Here is a 24,211-nt window from a genome sequence, read left to right on the forward strand (position 1 = left end):
GCTATTTGTTTAGCCAAGGATCAAGTCCATCATGAAAGGACTAAGCATATTGATGTGAGGTATCATTTTCTAAGAGATGAGAAGAGAATTGAGGTGAAGAAAGTAGGTACTGCTGATAATCCTGCTAATATGTTCACCAAGTCGGTCCCGCAGAGCAAGTTCCAACATTGTTTGGACTTGCTTAATGTCATGAGCTATTAGTTGCCCGTGGAGGGCAAATCTGAGGCAAGAATGGAGAAGTTTGTTCGTGTTATGATGATGCGTCTGCAAGGGAGAATTCAAGTCAAGGTGGAGATTTGTTAGTATGCCTTGAATTTGTATAGGATTAGGTTTTCTAATAGGGATAGGATTATGTTTCCTAAGCCCAGTTTGTCTAATGTGTGCCTATATATATGAGAGTAGAGCACATAATCTGTATCTGAAAACTGCAGTCATAATACAATTTGTTTTCCGTTTTTGCCCGTGGACGTAGCCAACACAACGTTGGTGAACCACATAAATTCTGTGTCTATTTACGTTCTTTTGTTTCTCGATTCACAATTGCCCTATTTGTCATAACACTTTATATAAAACTTGCAATTGCAAACATTGGCATGCATGTTAAAAAGGGGCTCCTTCAACTGAGCTACATCCTTTAGTTCTTGTAATACATATTTCATTTGATATTCAAATTTGCTAATATATTAGAGACCATCCCAAAAATAAAAATTAAAAGAATTGTTAAGATAGAAGAGTAAAAAGTATTTCTCATATATGTAATTCTGTAGAAATTAAAATTTTCATTAGTATATATACCAAATCCAAGAAGAAAGCAAATGTACTATAGTATATAGCATCTTATATGATTATATAATTCTTTACTTGGTCGACGAAGCCAACTAATTAATATTATCAAATGTTTTTCTCTCTCTTTAGAATAAAGGTGCAGACTTTGCTGCTTGAAAAGAATTACTCAAGTTTTAGTGGTACATACTTTACTCTTAGACATATTTTATGAAATGAATATTTTTGACAATAGATGTGATACATTGAGGCGAAATTATCAAACTACTATTTAGGTGGACATGTAACAAACCTTACTTGATTACCAAATAATCAAATATCGACACGATTTTCGGAAGGAACAAAGAAACTAGCAACATGGTATTTTTAACAAAAACTTTACTCAGTGTTTAATGTAGCACGCATCATTATATATTCCATCTAAAACATTCACATATATATTTGAAGTTGTTGCCATCTTCTCCTCACTCACATTCAATTGCATTCATCAGTCAAGAGAAAATATTCAGAGGCACTTCGCATTTCGTCGACTTCTGTTACCTTAGGTTGGTTTTTTTGAGTTGATCTGTTTTCTTTGTTCTAATTGTATATAGAATTATGCATATAACCCAATAGTTAGCTTGCTTCATAGAGAAATTGTATTCATATTTGGCTACCTAAATTGGTGGTTACTTTTATTCGAAGTTGTTGTCAATGTTTGAACACCATGTTTCTCAGTTTTTCGAATGACAGGTGATATGGAGGGTGATAGGCATTTCAGTCATCCTCATCCGTTGATCTCGTTTGTAGTAGATGATAAGGAAGTGGATGTTACTGATAACTATCATTCTTGTCAAATTTGTGGTTTGCCAATTCTATCTGCTCCCTCCTACACTTGCACCATTGCTGCTTGTGATATTTTTCTGCACGAATCATGTGCGCACAAAATCCAACAAGAATTCATCCATCCCAATCATAAATACCACACTCTTGGTCTCTTAGGAGGAAGTCCCAATTTCTTCTACGAATGTGTATATTGCGATTTTAAAATGCATCCTTTGGATCCACAGCAGTGGATGATGTAGAGATCAAAACCAAACACGAGCCATCCACCTCACCCCCTCGTGGCTCACTGTAGAGAGATTTTGACTCGTTGTGATGCGTGTGGGGAGAGACATGATGGTTTCTTCTTCTCCTGCCAACAATGTAAATTCTGGATTCATCAAGACTGCACCATACTGCCTACCGCTCTCAATCTCCTCTCTATTCCTTGGCCTTTCCTTCTCGTATATTCTATTCCTGCCATTTCCCAATATCACAAGTGCATCGTTTGCCACAAATCCTTGCTTCCTACCCATAATGCCATATATTTGTGTCCCCAAACCTTGGAATTTTCTCATGTCAGATGTGGACTCGAGAATATTCAAATCAGTACGTAAGGATCATATATATGTACCATAACCCATTCACTCCACTTCATATACCAATATCAATATATTCGTTAATTGCAGAAACAAGGATAGAGTTGATCCAATTGCCGGCCGACGAGTTTGGCACATTTCCAAGTTTGGAGATCCATACATACTCCCAACCTGATGAGGATCCTAGTCATGAAAATGAGAATTTTCACGAGCATCCTTTGATCCTAGTTGGTGATGAGGCAGAGGATCACAAGCATAATTACAAAAAACTAGTGTGTGATATATGCATACAAACCATTACTATTCCATCTCCATTTTACAGATGCTCTCAACAAACTGGCGGTTGCTCTTTCCTTGCTCATAAAGTGTGTTCAGAGCGTCTCCCCATTATCAAGTTTGAGATTCCAATTGGTTACGGTAACAATATAATGAAGGCACAACCTTGTCCATACCAGGCCAAATTGTGCTTCAATTCAATATTTTACTGTATGTTCTGTTATCTTCCTTGCAATGCACCTTGCTACTTCTTTCCTGAGACTGGTATTCGTTTGAATCATATCCCCTGCATGATGGTTGATATGTCATGCATGGCTTCTCCAAGCATTATAAAGCACATCTCACACAGTCAACACTTTCTCTTTCGCACCACTCTTTTTTGGCGGGCCTCCCCCATCAGTTGTTGTTCCCGTGGCTCCATCGTTTATGATGTCTATAAGTGCACTATCTGTGATTTCTTTATTCATATAAGGTGCGCCTTGCTACCAAAAAGGGTTCGTTTTCGTGAATTCGATCAACATCCACTGAACTTGATCACTAACGGTACTAGTAATAGTATTGGTAGTGATCAAGACATATGCGAGGTGTGTGAGGAAGGCATAGAGTGCAAGTATTGGTTCTACCATTGTGCTAAATGTGACTACTCTTTCCACGTAAACTGCATTCCCTCGCTTGGCTATTTGTCCAAAGTCAAGTTCGGAGGCAAATTTGATATTCCTTGTCACTCTCATCCTCTCACACTTAAACGGATGCTTTCTTACGGAAGAAATGAGAAATGTGGGCATTGCCACAAAATCATTCCGGGATTGGTAGATCAAGCTGCTTTCTCATGTTCAGAGTGCGATTATTGGATTCATTTTTCTTGTGCAAGGGATTCATTCACATCCTCTCAGGATTGTATAGCCTTGGTTTTCGAGGAAATCAGTGAAAAGTTACTCTATGAGTTTGATGCAGACCGACAAGCATAGTATCAACAAAAGAGGCCACAGTTACAGTGAATCCAGAGATAGAATCAAGTGCCGAGGAGGAACTTGCGTCGAGTGGAGAAGGGTCACGAAGGAAGGAGAAGGAGGAGAAGAGGCAGCGCCATTATGTACAGTGAAAAATCAATCCCGGCGATCTTGTTATGTGTGTTGGTGTGTGTTGGTTTTACAAACTCATTCTTCATGGTAATAATAGTTATCTAATTTTTTTAATTTTCGATTTTCATGCTATTGTTTTCTGTTAGATTTTAATTGGGAATTTCTGTGATTTTGTAGGATGTTAAGTGCCAGGGTTGCTTCAACATGTAAGTTCTTTCAATATTATTAGATTGTTTAAACAAATTATGATATTGTGAATCAATTGTTGATGTATTATAAAATGCTTGTTGTTTTGGTTGATGTGTGCTGTTAATTTATGTATGTAAATGTGTATGTATTTGCAGAACCACTGTTTTCAGCCACTCTCAAACCGTTGTTGTGTGCGGAAACTGCCAGACGGTGTGCCAACCGACTGGTGGCCATGCCCGCCTCACCGAGGGCTGCTCCTCCCGAAAAAAGGGTGATTGAAGAACATACTCCTAGTCATGAGGTTTTTTGGTTGGATGTTTTTTTGACATGTAATGCTCCTTGAGGTTATGTTATCCTAGTTTTGAATTGTGTTACATTAGCAAATTATAACTGACCAGTTTTTATGTCATATTTATTCACATTCACTTATTTTGTCAAGTTGAAACATTTGCCGTTACCCTCTTATTGTTATGGTTATTGTTTCCAAACTCCAAAGACTTGCCCTGTCAATTATTTTGTTGATGCTTATGGTTCTTGTCTTCAAAGATTTGCACTTTCAGTTAAGATGCTTATGTTTGTGATAACCATCTAGATGACTTGGTGCAATGACAAGAAGTGTGTATCAAGATTTTAGAGTTTAATACAAGCATGCAATTTATACTATTACACAGATACGTTGTACCATCAACTAGGGTTGGCATCTAACAAGATGAGAGATTCATTTATTAGAATTTCTTTTTGTTGTTTTCAACAATGGAACCAACGCTACATGTTGCTTAACTAATAAAGATCCCTGTTGGAGTTTAATAAATATGTTAAGAGTGGAGCTACTTAACTATTACGAAGATGCATCATACACCAAAACATTTAATCTTTATTCAAGAAGAGGCAGTTTAAGGCAGTTGTGAGCTCAGTCTGAGTGCATGAGATGAAGCACTGATATGGAGCGGAAAGGCATTGGCAATCGTGGTGGATGCTTAGCAAGTTCCTGAGCCACCTCCTTCATTGACGGCCTCGACTTTGGATCAGAGCTAATGCATTTCAGTGCTGTTTTCACCACTCCAGCCACTTCCCTTGACACTCTTACATCTTCATCCGGAGATGGTAGCCTCTTGTCAATGAGTTGTTGCACCATCATGTTTTGAGCAAACTGCGTGGATCTCTTCATCATCATCATGGAGGAAACGAAATCCCCCGGGTGGTCTCCAAACATGACTTCCAATGCCAAAACTCCGAAGCTATACACATCACATTTTTCTGTAACCACCATTGTGAAGGCCAACTCTACAACCAACAAACATGTCATCGTAATTAATACAATTACTTGAAAATATGTAATTATGCATACCTGGTGCTATATAGCCCCGAGTTCCCACAAGTACTGTTTGATTGGATGAATCTGGATCCAACAATCTTGCTGTCCCAAAATCAGATAAACAACCTTCAAACTCTGAATCCAAGAGTATGTTGCTGCTCGATACATCTCTGTGTAGAATAGGTGGGCTGCAATCGTGATGCATGTAAGATAGGGCATTTGCAATGCCCTTCACCACATTTACCCTCTTCTTCCAGGTCAGCTCCACGGCTTCGTCATCATACTTCAACACGCTAAAGAGGCTTCCTCTTTCCATGTAGTTGTAGATGAGAAACATGCTCCGTTGGTGCAGACAAAAGCCAAAAAGCTTGACAATATAGCGATGGCGAATCTGAGAGAGAACCTCGGCTTCATTCCTAAAAGAGGAGTCAAAAGTAGGATTATCTCCTTCAAATCTGTGAAGCTTCTTAACGGCAACAACTTTTCCGGTGGGCAGTAGAGCTCTGTAGACGCTCCCATAGCCTCCAATTCCGATGCAGTATCTCAAGTCAAAGTCTGCAGTTGCTTCAATAATGTCTTGATAGGCGATGTTGCCATCGAAATTCCAAATTGTGAATATGTCTCCATGTTTGGGACGAGGTGTGACTGATGCTGATTTCTTCTCCCTTCTTTTGGAGAATATGAAATAGATTCCACAGAAAATGAAAAACACAAAGATTACATAGTAAAGAATTTCCACATCAATTGTGGATGTAGTCGGAAGATTTAAATTGAGATTCCCAAGGAACGATTCTCTCCCAAATCTAAGCCACACGTCGGGTGGAATGTGGCCCTCCAAACTATTGAAGGACAAATCAATTCCATGCAAACGTGAAACAGATTCAGGGATTTCACCAAAAAGATGGTTCACTGAAAGATTGATATCGAGAAACTTTGCATTAGGAACATCTCCAAACGGAATAGGTATCTGTCCATACATAGAATTCCTACTGAGGCCTATGGTTGTGATACAAGGAAGCATGTGTATTCCTGCTTCAAAAACCCCTTCCAACCTATTGCCATCCAATTTCAAGATTTCCAATCTTGTTAATTGGCTCATAATAGAGGGCAAAGAGCCATTGATGTAATTGTTGCTCAAATCAAGAGCAATCAAATGAAGGAGGTACCCTATTCCCGAAGGAATGGCACCGGAAATGCTATTAGAAGAAATGAGAAGCACCTCTAAGTTAGTGAGATTTGATAGTGAAAGAGGCAGCTCACTCCAAAGTGAATTGTATGACAAGTCGAGATGAGTAAGTTTGGATAGGCTTCCTATGTCATGTGGAATGACACCAGAAAATTCATTAGAAGAGAGGTCGAGCACAAGTAATTCACTCAGATTTACCAATATGAAAGGCACCTCACTTTGGAGTCGATTGTATGACAAATTGAGATGAGTAAGTTTGGATAAGCTTCCTATGTCAGGTGGAATGACACCATAAAACTCATTAGAAGAGAGGTCGAGCACAAGTAATTTACTCAGATTTGCCAATGAAAGAGGTAACTCAGAAGTGAGTAGATTATTCGAGAAATTGAGATAAGATAGGTCGGAGAGGTAACCTATTTGTGATGGAATAAGTCCATAGAGACCACATGAGGCGAGATGAATGCTGGTGAGAGATGTGAAAACAAGCGGATCCAAATAGCGAAGATCGTGACACCAAGGAATAGTAGTGCATCCTACTTGAGTTTGCAGGCTTATCTCTGTAACACGACCACCATCATTGCAAGTGATACCTTGCCACTTGCAGACGGTGGAGTTGGATTTCATATGAGTATGAGGCCACTCAAAAGCCATCAACACCTCCAGTTCTCTGCTCGGGTTTGAAACATTTGCTGCAACTACATCACTCAATAATAATATGCTAATAATGATGAAAGCAACAAAGACGACATCCATTGCTTATATTATCTAGTTTCTGCATAAATGATTCTTTTCATGCATACCTCTTAAGTGTTTTACAAACTTTAGATACATTATTAATTGAAATTTGAGTCTTGGAAATAAATGGCTATCAATTGTCATTGAACTTGACTTAGAAGTCTACTCATGTCATGTAAATTGTAACCCTACCTCAATTCCAACCCAGTCTACAAGGCCTTAATGATACACGCTTTTCTGTTTCGAAAGCAAATTTTGAATATTGACCTAAAAAAATATTACACTCATTTTCTTAAACAAGGTTGTTCTCTGGATTATTATTCATTTCGGAACTTCATGCAAGATTTCAATAATTTTAGAAAAGATATGGATTAGGGAGTGGTTCAATTGGGGAATGTCATTTACTTAAAATGAGAAGTTGATAACTTATCACTTGGAAGTACAAGTACAAAACGTATGGTGGCCAACGGATAGGTTCTCATTTTAAGACAGTTCTCAAATTAAATCACTCGCTTTGATGATAATATTTTTTTTCTAAATAGAAAAGTCCAACTTATTGAGTTATTAGCTTTCTTAAAATCTCTCTGTCCATACGAAAATAGTCCCATTTGTGTATGACATGAGTTATACTACACGATTGGTAAAATATGAGAGAAAGTGACAAGTGAAAATAGACGAGAATAAAAAAAGTGATGAGAAAGTTTCCAAAATAGATATATAAATAATTACTTAGCTATTATAGAGTATGACGTTGATTTTTGAATAAGATACATTTTTTGGATTGTTGGCATGCGTGTAACAAGGTGCTCCACCAACTTAGCTATAGGCTTAGTGCTTGTAATACTATAAAACACCTCCACATTATGGATTTAGGGAAGTGTGGAAATGTTGTAGCAAGAGTTTAGAGTTGACTCGGAAGATCTTGTGTTTATAAAGATCTTCTAATTTTAATAAAAATTATTTTCTAGAAGCATGCACCTATTAATTTTTTACTAGTAATGCAATTTACATAGGAGTAAGCTATCTAAAATAACTTAATTTGTAAAGTAACAGAGTAAAAGAATGTATCTAGTGGAACCAACACTCCATGTGGTTGAACTGATAAAGTTCCCTGCTGTAAAATGTGACAGTTTTAAATCACATTAATTATGTTAAAGAGTCCCAATAATATATTATACCAACATACATTTGATCATAATTATAGAAAATATCACAGCATTGTTCACGAAGAAGGAAAAGACTAAGGAAACAGAGGAAAACAGAGCATTTTCATATGTCTACTGAGCATCTGTAAATTTATTATAGAAGAGGGGCTGTGAGTTCAATCTGAATGCATGAGATGTAGCACTGATACAGAGCGGAATGGCATTGTCAACCACGGTGGGTGCTTAGCGAGCTCCTGAGACACCTCCTTCATATACAGCCGCAGCTTTGGATCGCAACTGATGCATTTCAATGCTGTTTTCACCACTCCAACCACTTCCATCGACAATCTCACATCTTCTTCTGGAGATGGTAGCCTCTTGTCCAAGAGTTGTTGCACCATCATGTTTTGAGCAAACTGAGTGGATCTCTTCATCGTCATCATGGAGGAAATGATATCCCCCGGATGATCTCCGAACATGACTTCCAATGCCAAAACTCCAAAGCTGTACACATCACATTTTTCTGTAACCACCATAGTGAAAGCCAACTCTGCACCCAACAAACATGCCATCATCATAATAAAAGTTACTTGAAACTATGTTATGTGTTATGATGCATACCTGGTGCAATGTAGCCCCGAGTTCCCACGAGTATTGTTTGATTGGATGAATCTGGATCCAACAATCTAGCCGTCCCAAAATCAGATAAACAACCTTCAAACTCTGAATCCAAGAGTATGTTACTGCTCGAAATGTCTCTGTGTAAAATAGGAGGGCTGCAATCGTGATGCATGTAAGATAGGGCATTTGCAATGCCCTTCACCACATTTACCCTCTTCTACCAGTTTAGCTCCACGGCTTCGTCATCATACTTCAACACGCTAAAGAGGCTTCCTCTTTCCATGTAGTCGTAGATAAGAAACATGCTCCGTTGGTGCAGACAAAAACCAAAAAGCTTGACAATATGGCGATGGCGAATCTGAGAGAGAACCCCGGCTTCATTCCTAAAAGAGGAGTCGAAGGTAGGATTATCACCTTCAAATCTGTGAAGTTTTTTAACCGCAACAAGTCTTCCAGTGGGCAGTAGGACTCTGTAGACGCTCCCGTATGCTCCAGTTCCAATGCAGCATCTCAAGTCAAAGTCTTGTGTTGCGTCAATGATGTCTTGATAGGCAATGTTGCCATCGAAGTTCCAAATCTTGAATATGTCTCCATGTTTGGGATCGGGTGTGACCGAAGAGGCACCATTCCTTCCCCTTGTGAAAAAAATGAAATAGATCCCACATAATATAAAAAACACAAAGATTAGATAATAAATAATTTCAACCGTAATCCTGGATGCCACGGGAGGATGTAAATTGGTGTTTTTGCGGAACGATTCGGTCCCAAACTTATGCCATACGTTGGCTGGAATCTCACCTTCTAAATTATTATAGGAAAAATTGATTCCCTCCAAACTTGAAATAGATGTAGGGACTTCACCAATAAGTTGGTTCCAAGAAAGATCGATATTGAGAAGTTGTGCATTAGCAACACATCCAAACTGTAGAGGTATCTGTTCTTTGATTGAATTCCTACTTAGATTTATCATTTTGATAGAAGGAAGCATGCGTATTCCTGCTTCAAAAACACCTCCCAAGCTATTGCCATCCAATTTCAAGATTTCCAATCTTGCTAATTGGCTCTTAGTTGAGGGCAAAGAGCCATTGATGTTATTTAAGCTCAAATCAAGAGCAATCAAATGGAGGAGGTACCCTATTCCAGAAGGAATGGTACCGAAAATCCTGTTATAAGAAATGCTAAGCACCTCTAAGTTAGTGAGATTTGATAGTGAAAGAGGCAGCTCACTTTTGAGTGAATTGTATGATAAGTCGAGATGAGTTAGTTTGGATATGCTTCCTATTGCAGAAGGAATGGCACCGAAAATGCTATTATAAGAAATGAGAAGCACTTCTAAGTTAGTGAGATTTGATAGTGAAAGAGACCAATAGCCAACATCGTGACACCACCAAGGTTTATCATCGCATCCAACTTTAGATTGCAGGCTTATCTCTGCAACTCGGCCATGATCATCACAGGTAATGCCTTCCCAGTGGCAGTGATGAGCTGAGGAGTTGGTATGAGGCCATCTAAAATCTATCAATGCTTGCAATTCTCTGCTCGAATTTGAAACATTCATTGCAACATTAGTGTGGTGATGAAGAGCATCCACAAAACACACATCTTAATTTATATATATGATCTAGTAGTAGTAGTTGTAGGTCCAATATCATCACTCTATATAATACTATAATTATTTCCTGATTAAACTTAACAAGTTTCAACATCATCATTCAGTCCCACGCGTTAATATATTTTCTACGCTTTTATTCTACTCCTCATTTTACGCTAGAATGTGGAAAATATCCATGCAATCAAATCGTCACGATGTAATGGAAATATGATTATTAGAGTAATTGGGATGTAATAAAAATATGTGTAATTCTGAAGTACTTTTGTATCCTACCTTCTCGCCCATAAAAATTATTTTTAGTAGTTGACAGTACATGTTTTAAGACAAAATTAATAATGTATAGAGAAAAAGTGATTGAAGTACTTTTAGATAAGTGTGGCTCATATTATTAATATGATAAAAACTTACTATAAATAAGTAGACATACCAATATTATGTGGACGGATATCGTATTTATTTTGGTTTAATTATTTTGTTTGTATTAGTACTACTCTTTTTTTTTTTTCTAAGAGACACATTTTTCTTTTTATAATGTCAAACTCTAATGGACCTATTTTATGAAATGGAAACATTATTTTTTACTTTATTTTCTTTTTATTTTTTATTCTCTACTTATATTATAAAATTACATAAAAATATTGTGCTAAATAAAAAATGCTCGGTATTAGAATTGAAGTAAACGGTCAATTGCCATTGACTTGGACTTAGAAGTCTATACTCAACCCAACCTTAAAGGGGCAAGTCTAGTCTACAAGATATTCCACAAAATTATTTTCTAACCTTAACCGAAAAAGTTAAGTTTGGACCAAAAATATTATTTAAGACCAAAAGGTCACAAACTTAATGTATATGACGAACAAAATGTTGAGGACCAAAAATGGACTTTTGTCATGAATTAATTAAGAAACTTTGTACGTACTCGAGTTGATCCAACTTCCAGAGGACGAGTTTGACATGTTTCCAAGTTTGAAGATCCGTACATTCTTGTAGAGAAACCAAGATGATAATATTGGAGATGAAGATAAGAAGTTTGCAATTGAGAATTTCCACAAGCATCCTTTGATCCTAATTGGTGATGATGAGGAGGTTCATGATTATAAAAAACTAGTGTGTGATATATACAAACCGTTACTATTCCATCTCGATTTTACAAAAATGCGCTGAACATGGCGATTGCTCTTTCGTTGCCCTCAAAGTCTGTGCAGAGCTTCTCCCCATTTTCAAGTTTGCGATTCCAATTGATATCGGTGTAGGTACACTGTGTTTAAGAGACTGTACGTACTTGTTTATATTGTGATGCGGGTGATGTGTGCGTATTTAAGTATGAGTACTATAAACGAGCGTTTTACAAATTTGATTTGCCTATCATGGTTTTATTTATTTTGAGGATAATAATAGGAGTATAATTTATTGTGAAAAATACCATCAATTAATCGAAATAGCACCAAACTACAAAGATATATCGTTTTGATAGAAGGAAGCATGTGTATTCCTGTTTCGTAAACAACTTCCAACCTATTGACGTCCCATTTCAAGATTTACAATCTTTCTAATTGGCCTATAGTTGAGGTTAGGGAGCCATTGATGTTATTGTTACTCAAATCATGAACAATCAAGTTTTGGAGGAAACCTATTGCAGAGAGAATGGATCCAGAAATGAAGTTGTTGTGAGAAATATCAAGCACCTCTAAGTTGGTGAAATTTGGCAGTGAAAGAGGCAGCTCACCTTATGTCAGGTGCATGGAGCTTGCAGCCTTATCTTTGCAACGCAGCCATCATCATTCGGAAGTAATGCCTTTCCAGTGGCAGTGGTGAGAAGCGGAGTTCGTATAAGGCCATCCGAAATCTTTCAATGCTTGGACTTCTCTGAAAGTAGTAGCAATTAAATCCATCAGTTGTATGATCTACCTAGTTTATAGGATTATGTTTTTTCTACTAGTTGTAAATGTTATCTCTCTATATTATTATGTGACTTATAGTTGCAAATGTTATCTCCCAAACTTATTCCATACGCTGGGAGGAAGGTGTCCCTCCAAACTATTGTAGGAAAGATCGATTCCATGCAAACGTAAAACAGATACAGGGACTTCACCAAAAAGGTGGTTCCAAGAACAATCGAGATTGAGGAGCTGTGCATTTGGAACATCAGCAAACTGTGAAGTTATCCGGCCCCGGATTGAATTCCTACTGAGGTCTTTGGTTTTGATAGAAGAAAGCATGTTTATTCCCGCTTAGAAAACATATACCCAATGTCAAGCACATGTGCATATATCAACATATATTTTATCTTGATTCTACAAATATTGACAACATTATTCAAAATCAAGAAACACTACGGAAACAGAGAAAAACAGAGACAATTTCATATGGCTACTTCACATCTACTATAAATTTATTACTCCTACTATAAAAAGAAGCTGCTTTTAGGCAATTGTGAGCTCAGTCTGTGTGCATGAGATGAAGCACTGATATTGAGCGGAATGGCATTGTTAACCGTGGTGGATGTTTAGCGAGCTCCTGAGACACCTCCTTCATACAAGGCCGCGAGTTTGGATCACAGCTTATGCATTTCAGAGCTGTTTTGATCACTGCAATCACTTCCCTCGACATTCTTACATCTTCCTCCAGAGATGGTAGCCTCTTGTCCATGAGTTGTTGCACCATCATGTTTTGAGCAACCTGCGTGGTTCTCTTCCCCATCGTCATGGAGGAAAGGAAATCCCCTGGATGATCTCCAAACATGACTTCCAATGCCAAAACTCCAAAGCTGTACACATCACATTTTTCTGTAACAACCATTGTGAAGGCCAACTCTGCATCCAACTAACATGTCATCGTCATGAAAACAATTTCTACTACTTTAAACTATATATGTTATGATATGCATACCTGGTGCAATATAGCCCCGAGTCCCGACTAACATAGTCTGATTAGACGAATCTGGATCCAACAATCTGGCTGTACCAAAATCAGATAAACAACCTTCAAACTCTGAATCCAAGAGTATGTTGCTGCTCGAAATGTCTCTGTGTAAAATAGGAGGGTTGCAATCATGATGCATGTAAGAGAGTGCATTGGCAATGCCCTTCACCACATTTAACCTGTTCTTCCAGTTCAGCTCCACGGCTTCTTCATCATACTTCAACAAGCTAAAGAGGCTTCCTCTTTCCATGTAGTTGTAGATGAGAAACATGCTCCGTTGGTGCAGACAAAAGCCAAAAAGCTTGACAATATGACGATGGCGAATCTGAGAGAGAACCTCTGCTTCATTCCTAAAAGAGGAGTCAAAAGTAGGATTATCTCCTTCAAATCTGTGAAGTTTTTTCACAGCAACAACTCTTCCGGTGGGCAGTAGAGCTCTGTAGACGCTCCCATATCTACCAGTTCCGATGCAGTATCTCAAGTCAAAGTCTGCTGTTGCTGCAATGATGTCTTGATAGGCGATGTTGCCATCAAAGTTCCATATCTTAAATATGTCACCATGTCCTTTGTCAGGCGTGGTTGATGCTGATTTCTTTCCAAAGAAAAGGACTCCTAAGAAACTTGAAAGCAGAAACACACAACCAATTACCACAGCATATATTACAACTGAATTGTTCCAATGTTTTTCTTTCTCCATCCCAGTTGGAGCTCCCGGCATGGATCCATTTGGAACATGTAACTTGGGATTGCCAATGAATGATTTTCTCGGAAACTTATGCAAGACAGTGAGCGGAATCTGTCCCTCCAAATTATTGTAAGCCAAATTGATATCATTCAAATATATTACAGATTGAGGGACTCCACCAGAAAGATTGTTCCAAGAAAGATCAATATTCTGTAAATTTACAGAAGCAACATCTCCAATGTGAAAAGGTATCTGTTCTTTGATTGAATTCTTGCTTAGATTTATCATTATGACTGCAGGCAGATTTACTATCCCTGCTAAAAAACCACCTTCCAACCTATTGATTTCCAATTTCAAGAATTGTAGCATTGGTAATTGGGTGATAGTTGAGGGAAGAGAGCCAGTGATGCTATTGTTCCTCAAATCAAGAACAACCAACTGCTTGAGGTTTCCTATTCCAGAGGGAATGGCACCATGAATGAAGTTTTGAAAAATTTCAAGTACCTCCAATTCAGTGAGATTTGCCACTGAAATAGGCAACTCACTGTAGAGTCGATTTTGAGACATATTGAGATAAGTTAGTCTCGCTAAGCATCCTATCTCAGGTGGAATGGCACCGGAAAAGTCATTAGAAGATATGTCAAGAACTTGTAATTTAGTGAGATTTGGAAGTGAAAGAGGCAACTCACCCTTGAGCCGATTGTTAGACAAATCGAGATAAGTTAGTTTTAATAAGGTTCCTATCTCAGGTGGAATGACACCAGAAAAGAAATTGTGAGAAATGTCAAGCATCTCCAATTTAGTGAGGTTTGGAAGTGAAAGAGGCAACTCACCCTTGAGTCTATTGTGAGACAAGTTGAGACAACTTAGTTCGGACAAGCTTCCAATCTCAGGAATGACACCAGAAAAATTGTTGTAAGAAATGTCAAGCACATTCAGTTTGATGAGATTTGACGGCAACTCACCTTCAAGTCGATTGTGAGACAAATCGAGATGAGTTAGTTCTGATAAGTTTCCTATCTCAAATGGGATGACCCTGGAAAAATCATTGAGAGAAATGTTGAGTACATTTAACCCACTGAGGTTTGCCAATGAAAGAGGTAACTGACCGTGGAGTTGATTATGAGACAAATCAAGATAAGTTAGCTTGGATAAGCTTCCTATGTTTGGTGGAATGACACCATAAATGAGGTAATAGTTATGAGAGAAGTCGAGCACGTGTAAATCACTCAGATTTGCCAATGAAATAGGAAGCTTAGATTCAAGAAAATTATGAGACAAATTGAGATGAGTAAGCTTAGATAAGCATCCTATGGAAGGGGGAATGGAATCATAATAGCAATTGTTATCAGAAATGTCAAGCACATGTAACTCAGTCAGATTCGCTAAGGAATAAGGCAGACAATTTTCGAGTGCATTATTCGACAAATTGAGATAAGTTAGGTTGGAGAGGTAACCTATTTGTGGTGGGATAACTCCATAGAGACCGCATGAGCTGAGATGAATGCTAGTCAGTGATGTGAAAACAAGCGGATCAAGATGGCGAAGATCGTGACACTGAGATTCATCATCGCATCCTACATCAGTTTGCAGGCTTATCTCTGCAACGCGGCCATCATCATCACAAGTAATGCCTTTCCAGTGGCACTGATGAGCTGAGGAGTTGATATAAGGCCATCCAAAATCCATCAACGCCTTCAATTCTCTACTCGAATTTGAAGCATTAGATGCAACTGCATTATTGATCAACAATGAGCAGATGCTCACAATGATCATAGAATTAGCAGCAAACAAGGCATTCATCACTTTATAGTATTCTCTAGTTTGTATGTATGTGTATGATTCTTCTTGTTAATCTCACTCATATTCATACCTATAATATATCACCTTGTATAGTGTTGAAGTCCCAACCCAACATACACGTTTTCCACAATTCACTTTTTCTATTCTAATATCCCTCAATATTTCAATACAAATATTGTACACTTGCGGTGCACTCATATTTCATGAAAATATCTGTAATCAATTCATAATGCACCATTTCTTCCAATTTTTAAAATTATGGGCAGTATTATCACTTTTTTAATATTAACAACTGGAATGCAAGTGTTTATTTTCCCTTTACAACTAAGCGTACATTTCATAGATGAGAACTTCAATCTCATAATTGTTTACTAGGAGTATTTCTCAAATTGGAACAACGAAATAAAATTATACAGTGTGGAGATATATATGTTCTCCAAATTTAGATTCTTTAATAGTTGAAATTTTGATGTATTAACATGTTTGAAGCTTTACACCGAAGCTTATCATTTATGAATCAGTTAAATTGAGATCAACATGTGAAATTTTGGTTGAGTTATTGTGAAAGCCCAATTTTAGGCTTGAATTTGGGATTCTTGCTTTTATTTGTGTATATTAGTTACGACACGTGATAGTATTATTTGACTTTATAAGTTAGTAAAGTGGGTTGAAAATTGAAATTGGTTAGTAAGCTCTATTTTGGGGTATTTTATATGAGTTGGATATATGTACTTTTTTTAAATATTTGTTGAACCAATAATGGTTGTGGACCTTGACTTGCACCATTAGTCACACACGTTAATATTGTACATACTCAATTATCAATCTAACTATTTACATATGTAAAATACGGCAACTTGAGTCTTGGAGATAAATAGGTGCAATTAATTGTCATTGACTTGACTTTGACTTAGGTCTACCATCTCATGTAAGTTGTAACCCTACCCTTTCCAATTTCCAACCCATTTTTTTTTTTGTCCCTTTCCAATTTCTAACCCCACCCACAACTTATTTCACTATTTTCTTTTCCTCAGAAAATATTACACCCATTCCAAAACCAAGGTTGCTCTCCGGCCTATAAACATTTTGAAACTTATTCAAATATTTTAGAAAGGATACGAATTTGATGGTAAAATCTAATTTATAAATACTCTATACGTACTACCTTCGTCCTTGAAAAACAGAATTATTTGAAATGGCACGGGTTTTAATGTAAACTAGTAAAGTAAGAGAGAAGGAGAAAAAATATATGAGATGAATAAAATATATAGAGTAAAAGAGATGAATATTAAAAATAGTGGAAATAATGTTAGTAGATTGTGAGGTCAACATCTTAAAATAAAAAGTTTATATTTTTAAAGAATGACCCAAAATAAAAATAGTTTCTATTTTTAAGGGACAAAAGTGGTATAGAGTAAGACCTTGATTTCTCAATAAAGATATTTTGGACTGTGTGAACAAGGTGCTCCACCAACTTAGCTATAGGCTTAGTGCTTGTAATACAGTAAAACACCTCCACATTATGGATTTAGGGAAGTGTGGAAATTTTGTAGCAGGAGTTTAGAACTTGGAAGATCTTGTGTTTATAAAGATCGTCTAATTTTAATAATTTTTTTTTGTAGAAGCATGCACTTATAGTAATTTTTTACTATTAATGCAATGTAAATAGGACTAAGCTAAGTAAAATAACTTACTAGTTTGTAAAGTAATGTAAAATGTGACAGTTTTAAATCGCATATATTATGTTAAGAGTCCCAATAATATATATTACATTAATACTAACATACATTTGATCATGATTACAGAAAATATCACAGCATTGTTACTGAGCATCTGTAAATTTATTATAGGGAAGAAGGTAGCTGTGAGTTCAATCTGAATGCATGAGATGTAGCACTGATACAGAGCGGAATGGCATTGTCAACCACGGTGGGTGCTTAGCGAGCTCCTGAGACACCTCCTTCATATACGGCCGCAGCTTTGGATCGCAACTGATGCATTTCAATGCTGTTTTCACCACTCCAACCACTTCCATCGACAATCTCACATCTTCTTCTGGAGATGGTAGCCTCTTGTCCAAGAGTTGTTGCACCATCATGTTTTGAGCAAACTGTGTGGATCTTTTAATCGTCATCATGGAGGAAATGATATCCCCCGGATGATCTCCAAACATGACTTCCAATGCCAACACTCCAAAGCTGTACACATCACATTTTTCCGTAACCGCCATTGTGAAGGCCAACTCTGCACCCAACAAACATGCCATCAGTATGAAATGACTACTTGAAATTATGTTAATAAACGTACCTGGTGCAATGTAGCCCCGAGTTCCCACAAGTAGAGTCTGATTGGATGAATCTGGATCCAACAATCTAGCTGTCCCAAAATCAGATAAATAGCCTTCAAACTCTAATCCAAGAGTATGTTGCTGCTCGATAAGTCTCTGTGTAGAATAGGAGGGCTGCAATCGTGATGCATGTAAGCTAGAACATTTGCAATACCCTTCACCACATATACCCTCTTCTTCCAGGTCAGCTCCACAGCTTCGTCATCATACTTCAACACGCTAAAGAGGTTTCCTCTTTCCATGTAGTCGTAGATGAGAAACATGCTCCGTTGGTGCAGACAAAATCCAAAAAGCTTCACAATATGTCGATGGCGAATCTGAGAGAGAACCTCGGCTTCATTCCTAAAAGAGGAGTCAAAAGTGGGATTATCTCCTTCGAATCTATGAAGCTTCTTGACAGCAACAACTTTTCCAGTGGGCAATAGAGCTCTGTAGACGCTCCCATAGCCTCCAGTCCCAATGCAGTATCTGAAGTCAAAGTCTGCTGTTGCTGCAATGATGTCTTGATAGGCGATGTTGCCATCGTGATGCAGTTCTAGAAGACAAGACTTGGAGGCTAAGAAAATTATTATTTTGGTTTTATTTATTTCCTAGTTAGTAGAATTAGTAGATGGAAAAATATTAATTATTTTTCCTTCTACAAAATAGGTGTTTATTTTCCTTGCAGTAATTTTTGCTTATTATCTTTTTAGTTATTTCTTTCAATAAGTTTAGGATTTGTTAGTTATTGTTGATCTTAAAAGACAGACTTTTGAATATATAATTTTGCATTGAGTTTTTATACTCCAAAGTTCTCAATAGTTTGAATTCTTTATTAGCTAGCAGTTCAGTCATTCTCATACGTTTCACCGTTCATTTGCATCACATCGAAGTTCCAAATCTTGAATATGTCTCCATGTTGAAGATTAGGTGTGACTTTGGAGGTTTCTTTCCTTCCCATTTTGGAGAATATTAAATAGATCCCACAGAATATAAAAACCACAACCACAGGAAGTAAATACCAAATAATTTTCACCTTATTGCTTGATCCCTTAGGAACAACTAGAGGAATCAACTCCGGGTTTCCTCTGAAGGAGTTTATCGGAAACTTATCCCATACGTTGGGTGGAATGTGACCCTTTAAATTATTGTGGGACAAATCAAGTCCATCTAAACGTGAAATAGATTCAGGGACTTCACCATACAAATGGTACCAAGAAAGATCGATATTGAGAAACTGTGCATTAGCAACATTTCCCAACTGAGAAGGTATCCTTTCTTTGATTGAATTCCTGCTGAGGCCTATGGTTTTGATACAAGGAAGATGTGTATTTTTGCTTCGAAAACACCTTCCAACCTATTGGCATCCAAATTCAAGATTTCCAATCTTGTTAATTGGCTCATAGTTGAGGGCAAAGAGCCATTAATGTAAACATCTCTCAAATCAAGAGCAATCAGATGGAAGAGGTACCCTATTGCAGAAGGAATGAAACCGAAAATCCTATTAGAAGAAATTAGAAGTACCTCTAAGTTAGTGAGATTTGATAGTGAAAGAGGCAGCTCAGTTTGGAGTTGATTGTGAGACAAATCGAGATGAGTTAGTTTGGATAAACTTCCTATGTTATGTGGAATGACACCATGAATGCCACGGTTATAAGATATGTCAAGAACCTCTAAGTTAGTGAGATTTTCCAGTGAAAGAGGTAGCTCACTCACAAGGTAGTTGTGTGACAAATCGAGATAAGTAAGTTTGGATAAGATACCTATTTCAGGTGGAATGACACCATTAATGTAATAGTTATGAGAAATGTCTAGAACGCGTAACTCACTCAGATTTTCCAATGAAAGAGGGAGCATAGAATACAGATGATTACGAGAAAGATTGGGATAAGATAAGTTGGAGAGGGAACCTATTTGTTCTGGGATAAATCCATAGAGACCACATTCAGTGAGATGAATGCTAGTGAGAGATGTGAAAACAAGGGGATCCAAATAGCCAACATCGTGACATTTCCAATTTTCATCATCGCATCCTACTCGAGATTGCAGTCTTACTTCTGCAACGCGGCCATTATTGTCACAGGTAATGATGAGCTGAGGAGTTGATATAAGGCCATTCGAAATCCATCAACGCCTTCAATTCTCTGCTCGAATTTGGAACATTCCTTGCTACTGCTTTACTCAACATTAGTGTTGTGATGAAGAGCATCCACAAAACACACATCTTTAAATATATATATGATATAGTCATATAGTAGTCTTAGCTCCAATATCATCACTCTATATATAATATAATTATTTCCTGATTAAACTGAACAAGTTTCAACATCAGCATTCAATCCCACGCGTTATTATATTCTCTACACTTTTATTCTAGTCCACATGTTACGATAGAACGTGGAAAATATCCATGCAATCAAATCGTCACGATGTAATGGAAATATGATTATTAGAGTAGGGGTGTGATCAATTGCTAACTCACCCCTTCATTACTAACTACAACTAATTTAACACTATAAAATTTTAAAGATTTAATGGTCTATAAATTGCCACTTGTAAATTCGTTTTTTATTTTTTAATACTAAACACACTGAATTTTGGGTTTTAAGACCATCTCCAAGGGTACTCTAAAACCTAAAATGGGATAGGTATTTAGCTCCAATAGTACTCAAAAATCAATCTCATTTTTGGTTTTTGAGAAAAAAATACCTATATTTAGGTTTACACTAAACCAAAACCTAAAATTTTTTCAAATTTTGTGAGTAAAAAAGGCATAATTTCGAGAATATTCTTTTAAGTTTGAGTTTAGTGTAAATGGTTGGAGTAAAATCAATATTTAGTGTGACATTTAAACTAAAATGAGTTTGAGTTTAGTGGAATGGTTGGAGATGCTCTAAATCAAAATGTCAACACAGTGAATTATGTTTAAATCGAGATAATTATATACATTTTAAGTTTTGAGATATTTTTTATAAGTTAGTTACAACTAATTTGTTGTTAATTGACATAAATACCCTAATTGATATTTTTCGTGCAATATATTGATACTCGGAGTTGAATGATCTTGGACTTAGTCTTTGGTTTAAAAATCTAATGCCTATCATTTATTTGTAGTTAACAATTTAAGAGTGGTTAGCAATATAACACACACCGATTATTAGAGTAATTGGGATGTAATAAAAATATGTATAATCGTGAAGCGGAAGGGATCACCACCTACATTATATACTACATTTGCTAATACACCATTATAGAGTGGACATGTGGAATCTATAATTATGGTAGAATCTATTTTCAATACAACCTCTCCCATATTTCCTCTCTTTACCATTTTTAATCTAAATGTGTTTACTCTTTCTATAAATAATTATATTAGTTAATTAGCATTTCCAAAAATTTTTTATTATGAAGAGAGTTATGCTTATTGTGAGATCAGTTTATGAATTATGAATTTATTTAAACCTAATTAATTAGCCACACGATGTCTTAATATAATCTAAACAAATACACTTGTTTATACACGAATATGTTCTTCTTTGCAAAGAAAATAATGTGAAAAGTTATGATTATTTGTTTATGATATATATAGAGTAAAGACCAAAATTGGTCCTGAACATATGACCATTTTACGTTTTTTGTCCTAAACATTATCTTTTGGATTTTTTGGTCCTGAACGTATGGAAATTTGATCATTTTGGTCATCCGTCAACATTTCTGTTAAAAACTAACGGTCAACGGGTTTAATCCCGATTTTGACCAAATTAAACTTTTAATTCTGATTTTTTACTCCCTAATTAATTCCCTAATTATTTTTATTAATTCCCTAATTATCTCAATCTCAAATTAACTCTGCAGAGAACTAATCTTCTCAATTCCTCAACAAACAATTCCATATCCACACAAGTGAATTATTTTGGCGAAGAGAAATTAAAGAGGAGAAAGTGAAGAAGAGAATGGAGTTGTTTCCAGCACAGCCAGACCTATCTCTAAGGATCAGCCCTTTAAATAGCACGACCTCATCGAGCTGGAGAAGAGGAGGGGAAGAAGAAATGGATTTGGGGTTTTGGAAGCGAGCTCTTGAGTCAAGAGCCTCCATCTCTTCAATGCCCAAGCCCGACCTCAACCTCTCTAATCCAGCCAGGGTTTCCGACACCACCAACACCTCCGCCGCGCCCCACCACCAACACCACCACCTCCTCCACGGCGGCTTCGCCCGGCCGCAGCTGGGAGAGGAAGTGAATTTGCTGAGGCCGATTAGGGGAATTCCGGTGTACCAAAACCCTCTTTCTTTCCCCTTCACACCTCATTATCACCACCATCAACAGCAGCACCATCACCAACAGCATCATCATTTGGAATCATCTTATAATCACATCGCAACCGCTCCGTCGGTGGCGCCCTACACCTCCCAAGGCCTCATGCGATCGCGCTTCCTCTCGAGATTTCCGGCTAAGCGGAGCATGAGGACCCCATGGATACGCTGGACCACAACCCTCCACCACCAATGGGTTTAGAATATTTATAAAAATAATTAGGAAATTAATTAGGGAGTAAAAAATCAGAATTAAAAGTTTCATTTGGTCAAAATCGGGATTAAACCCGTTGACCGTTAGTTTTTAACGGAAACATTGACGCATGACCAAAATGATCAAATTTTCACATGTTCAAGACCAAAAAATCCAAAAGATAATGTTTAGGACCAAAAACGTAAAATGACCATATGTTTAGGACCAATTTTGGCCGTTACTCATATATCAAAATAAGAATGCATTTAAATGCAGCCCAAATCTTGGCCCTAGGATTAGATGATCTAATGGTCAATAATTAACCCAAAACACGGAAGGTCATAATTACGTAGTTTTAGGTCATATTATAAGATTTGGGTTTATGTCATGTTAAGATCATTTTAGGTCATGCTTTGTTAGCATGACCTAAAAATAAACTAACTATGACCTAAAAATGCCCTACATATGACCGTGTTCTGCGTTTCTGTATTTAAATCTGGTCTTCATAGATCAAAATCCTATATATATATATATATATATATATATATATATATAGGGGAGTGATCAATTACTAACTAATTAGCAATCCAAAACTAAGATTAAATCTTAGCCATTAGATTAGAAGATCTAGTGGTTGAAATAATGCCACATGGATTATAATTTTAATTAGGAAAATTAATAAATAAAATTAGAGGGTATTAATGTCAATTCCCTCTCATTAAAATCATCTTTCCTCGCTCATAAAGTCTGTGCAGACCTCCCCATTATCAAGTTTATATTTCCAACTCCTAACAGTTTTTGCATGGCAGAACCATGTCCAGACCCGGCTAAATGGATAACATATGAAATTTAAGAACATTATTTGCATGATTGACATTTGTAGGGATCAGACCATTCGGGATTCGCTAATTACCGGGACCTCTTTTATTGATTGGTTCTGAGATGGCTAATCTCAGAGGTACAAGCCAAATACAACCGTGGTATCTTGATTACACACTAAGTACAATGTTACAAACAGAAACCCTAGACTAAGCTTAAGAACTCCTTAGTTCTTGAGAGTCCATCTTTTCTGGTTGTACCTGCACACTTAGTAGCTGGATTAGTCACACAAGAGATTGATCCCGAAGGATCTAAACACAAAAGAGACTAAGTCAGAGAATCGGGCCACGAGTGGCTCAGGTCACAGCAGTGACTGCACTAGGCCTCAGACCTCCCCAATCCTCACAGCAAGTCACAAAGGAGAGCACCGTTGAACGAACTCAAACCAGAGATCAGTGGAACCCTAGATCTCACCGGCCAACGCACACCACGGCGGTCTCACACGCGGACTCACCCACACAACCCCAGAACACAGCCAAGAACACAAGACCCCTCACCACACACTCCAAGCACTTCGGGATTGGTCACAGACTAAAGACCAAACCCTAGAAAGAGAAGGAAACCGAAGAAGTTGCCTAACACTCAATCTACACCGGTAGAACTCTTAGGAACTGAGAATCATCGGTGGAACTGAAAGCTCGAAGGAGAACTCCGGCAAGGTTCGCCGGAATCTTAGAGAGAAGGGAGAGAGTTGAAGGCGGTTTCTGGAACAAGAGAGAGAGAGAGAGTATCGAATGATGAGAAGAC

General features: G+C 37.3%; 6 protein-coding genes and 1 pseudogene across 6 annotated transcripts; 2 read left to right on the forward strand and 5 right to left on the reverse strand.

The window, feature by feature from the left end:
- The first annotated feature begins 1,275 nt into the window (after window positions 1–1,275).
- On the forward strand, window positions 1,276–4,255 carry LOC125212580. The gene is made up of 5 exons (XM_048112787.1): window positions 1,276–1,328; window positions 1,516–2,197; window positions 2,274–3,628; window positions 3,719–3,747; window positions 3,886–4,255. Exons 2-3 carry the CDS (start codon window positions 1,921–1,923, stop codon window positions 3,425–3,427), a joined length of 1,431 nt encoding a protein of 476 aa, XP_047968744.1. The 5' UTR covers window positions 1,276–1,328; window positions 1,516–1,920; the 3' UTR covers window positions 3,428–3,628; window positions 3,719–3,747; window positions 3,886–4,255.
- Window positions 4,256–4,452: 197 nt separating this feature from the next.
- LOC125216468 (MDIS1-interacting receptor like kinase 2-like) lies at window positions 4,453–6,888 on the reverse strand. Its single transcript, XM_048118184.1, has 2 exons — window positions 5,079–6,888; window positions 4,453–5,014 (listed from the first exon to the last, which is right to left on the reverse strand). Exons 1-2 carry the CDS (start codon window positions 6,880–6,882, stop codon window positions 4,641–4,643), a joined length of 2,178 nt encoding a protein of 725 aa, XP_047974141.1. The 5' UTR covers window positions 6,883–6,888; the 3' UTR covers window positions 4,453–4,640.
- Window positions 6,889–8,179: 1,291 nt separating this feature from the next.
- LOC125216469 (MDIS1-interacting receptor like kinase 2-like) lies at window positions 8,180–9,627 on the reverse strand. The gene is made up of 2 exons (XM_048118185.1): window positions 8,733–9,627; window positions 8,180–8,661 (listed from the first exon to the last, which is right to left on the reverse strand). The coding sequence occupies exons 1-2, from the start codon at window positions 8,902–8,904 to the stop codon at window positions 8,288–8,290; spliced, it is 546 nt and encodes a 181-aa protein (XP_047974142.1). The 5' UTR covers window positions 8,905–9,627; the 3' UTR covers window positions 8,180–8,287.
- On the reverse strand, window positions 8,950–10,290 carry LOC125209999 (MDIS1-interacting receptor like kinase 2-like). Its single transcript, XM_048109577.1, has one exon. The coding sequence runs from the start codon at window positions 10,288–10,290 to the stop codon at window positions 8,950–8,952; it is 1,341 nt and encodes a 446-aa protein (XP_047965534.1).
- A 2,319-nt stretch (window positions 10,291–12,609) lies between these two features.
- On the reverse strand, window positions 12,610–15,754 carry LOC125210000 (probable leucine-rich repeat receptor-like protein kinase At1g35710). The gene is made up of 2 exons (XM_048109578.1): window positions 13,234–15,754; window positions 12,610–13,157 (listed from the first exon to the last, which is right to left on the reverse strand). Exons 1-2 carry the CDS (start codon window positions 15,752–15,754, stop codon window positions 12,784–12,786), a joined length of 2,895 nt encoding a protein of 964 aa, XP_047965535.1. The 3' UTR covers window positions 12,610–12,783.
- Window positions 15,755–17,624: 1,870 nt separating this feature from the next.
- Window positions 17,625–19,041, reverse strand: LOC125210002 (annotated as a pseudogene).
- Window positions 19,042–22,033: 2,992 nt separating this feature from the next.
- LOC125210003 (probable transcription factor KAN2) lies at window positions 22,034–22,594 on the forward strand. Its single transcript, XM_048109579.1, has one exon. It carries the CDS (start codon window positions 22,034–22,036, stop codon window positions 22,592–22,594), a length of 561 nt encoding a protein of 186 aa, XP_047965536.1.
- The last annotated feature ends 1,617 nt before the right edge of the window (window positions 22,595–24,211 follow it).

This window comes from Salvia hispanica, chromosome 3 (assembly GCF_023119035.1).
Source record: "Salvia hispanica cultivar TCC Black 2014 chromosome 3, UniMelb_Shisp_WGS_1.0, whole genome shotgun sequence".
In the NCBI taxonomy this organism is placed as follows: Eukaryota; Viridiplantae; Streptophyta; class Magnoliopsida; order Lamiales; family Lamiaceae; genus Salvia; species Salvia hispanica.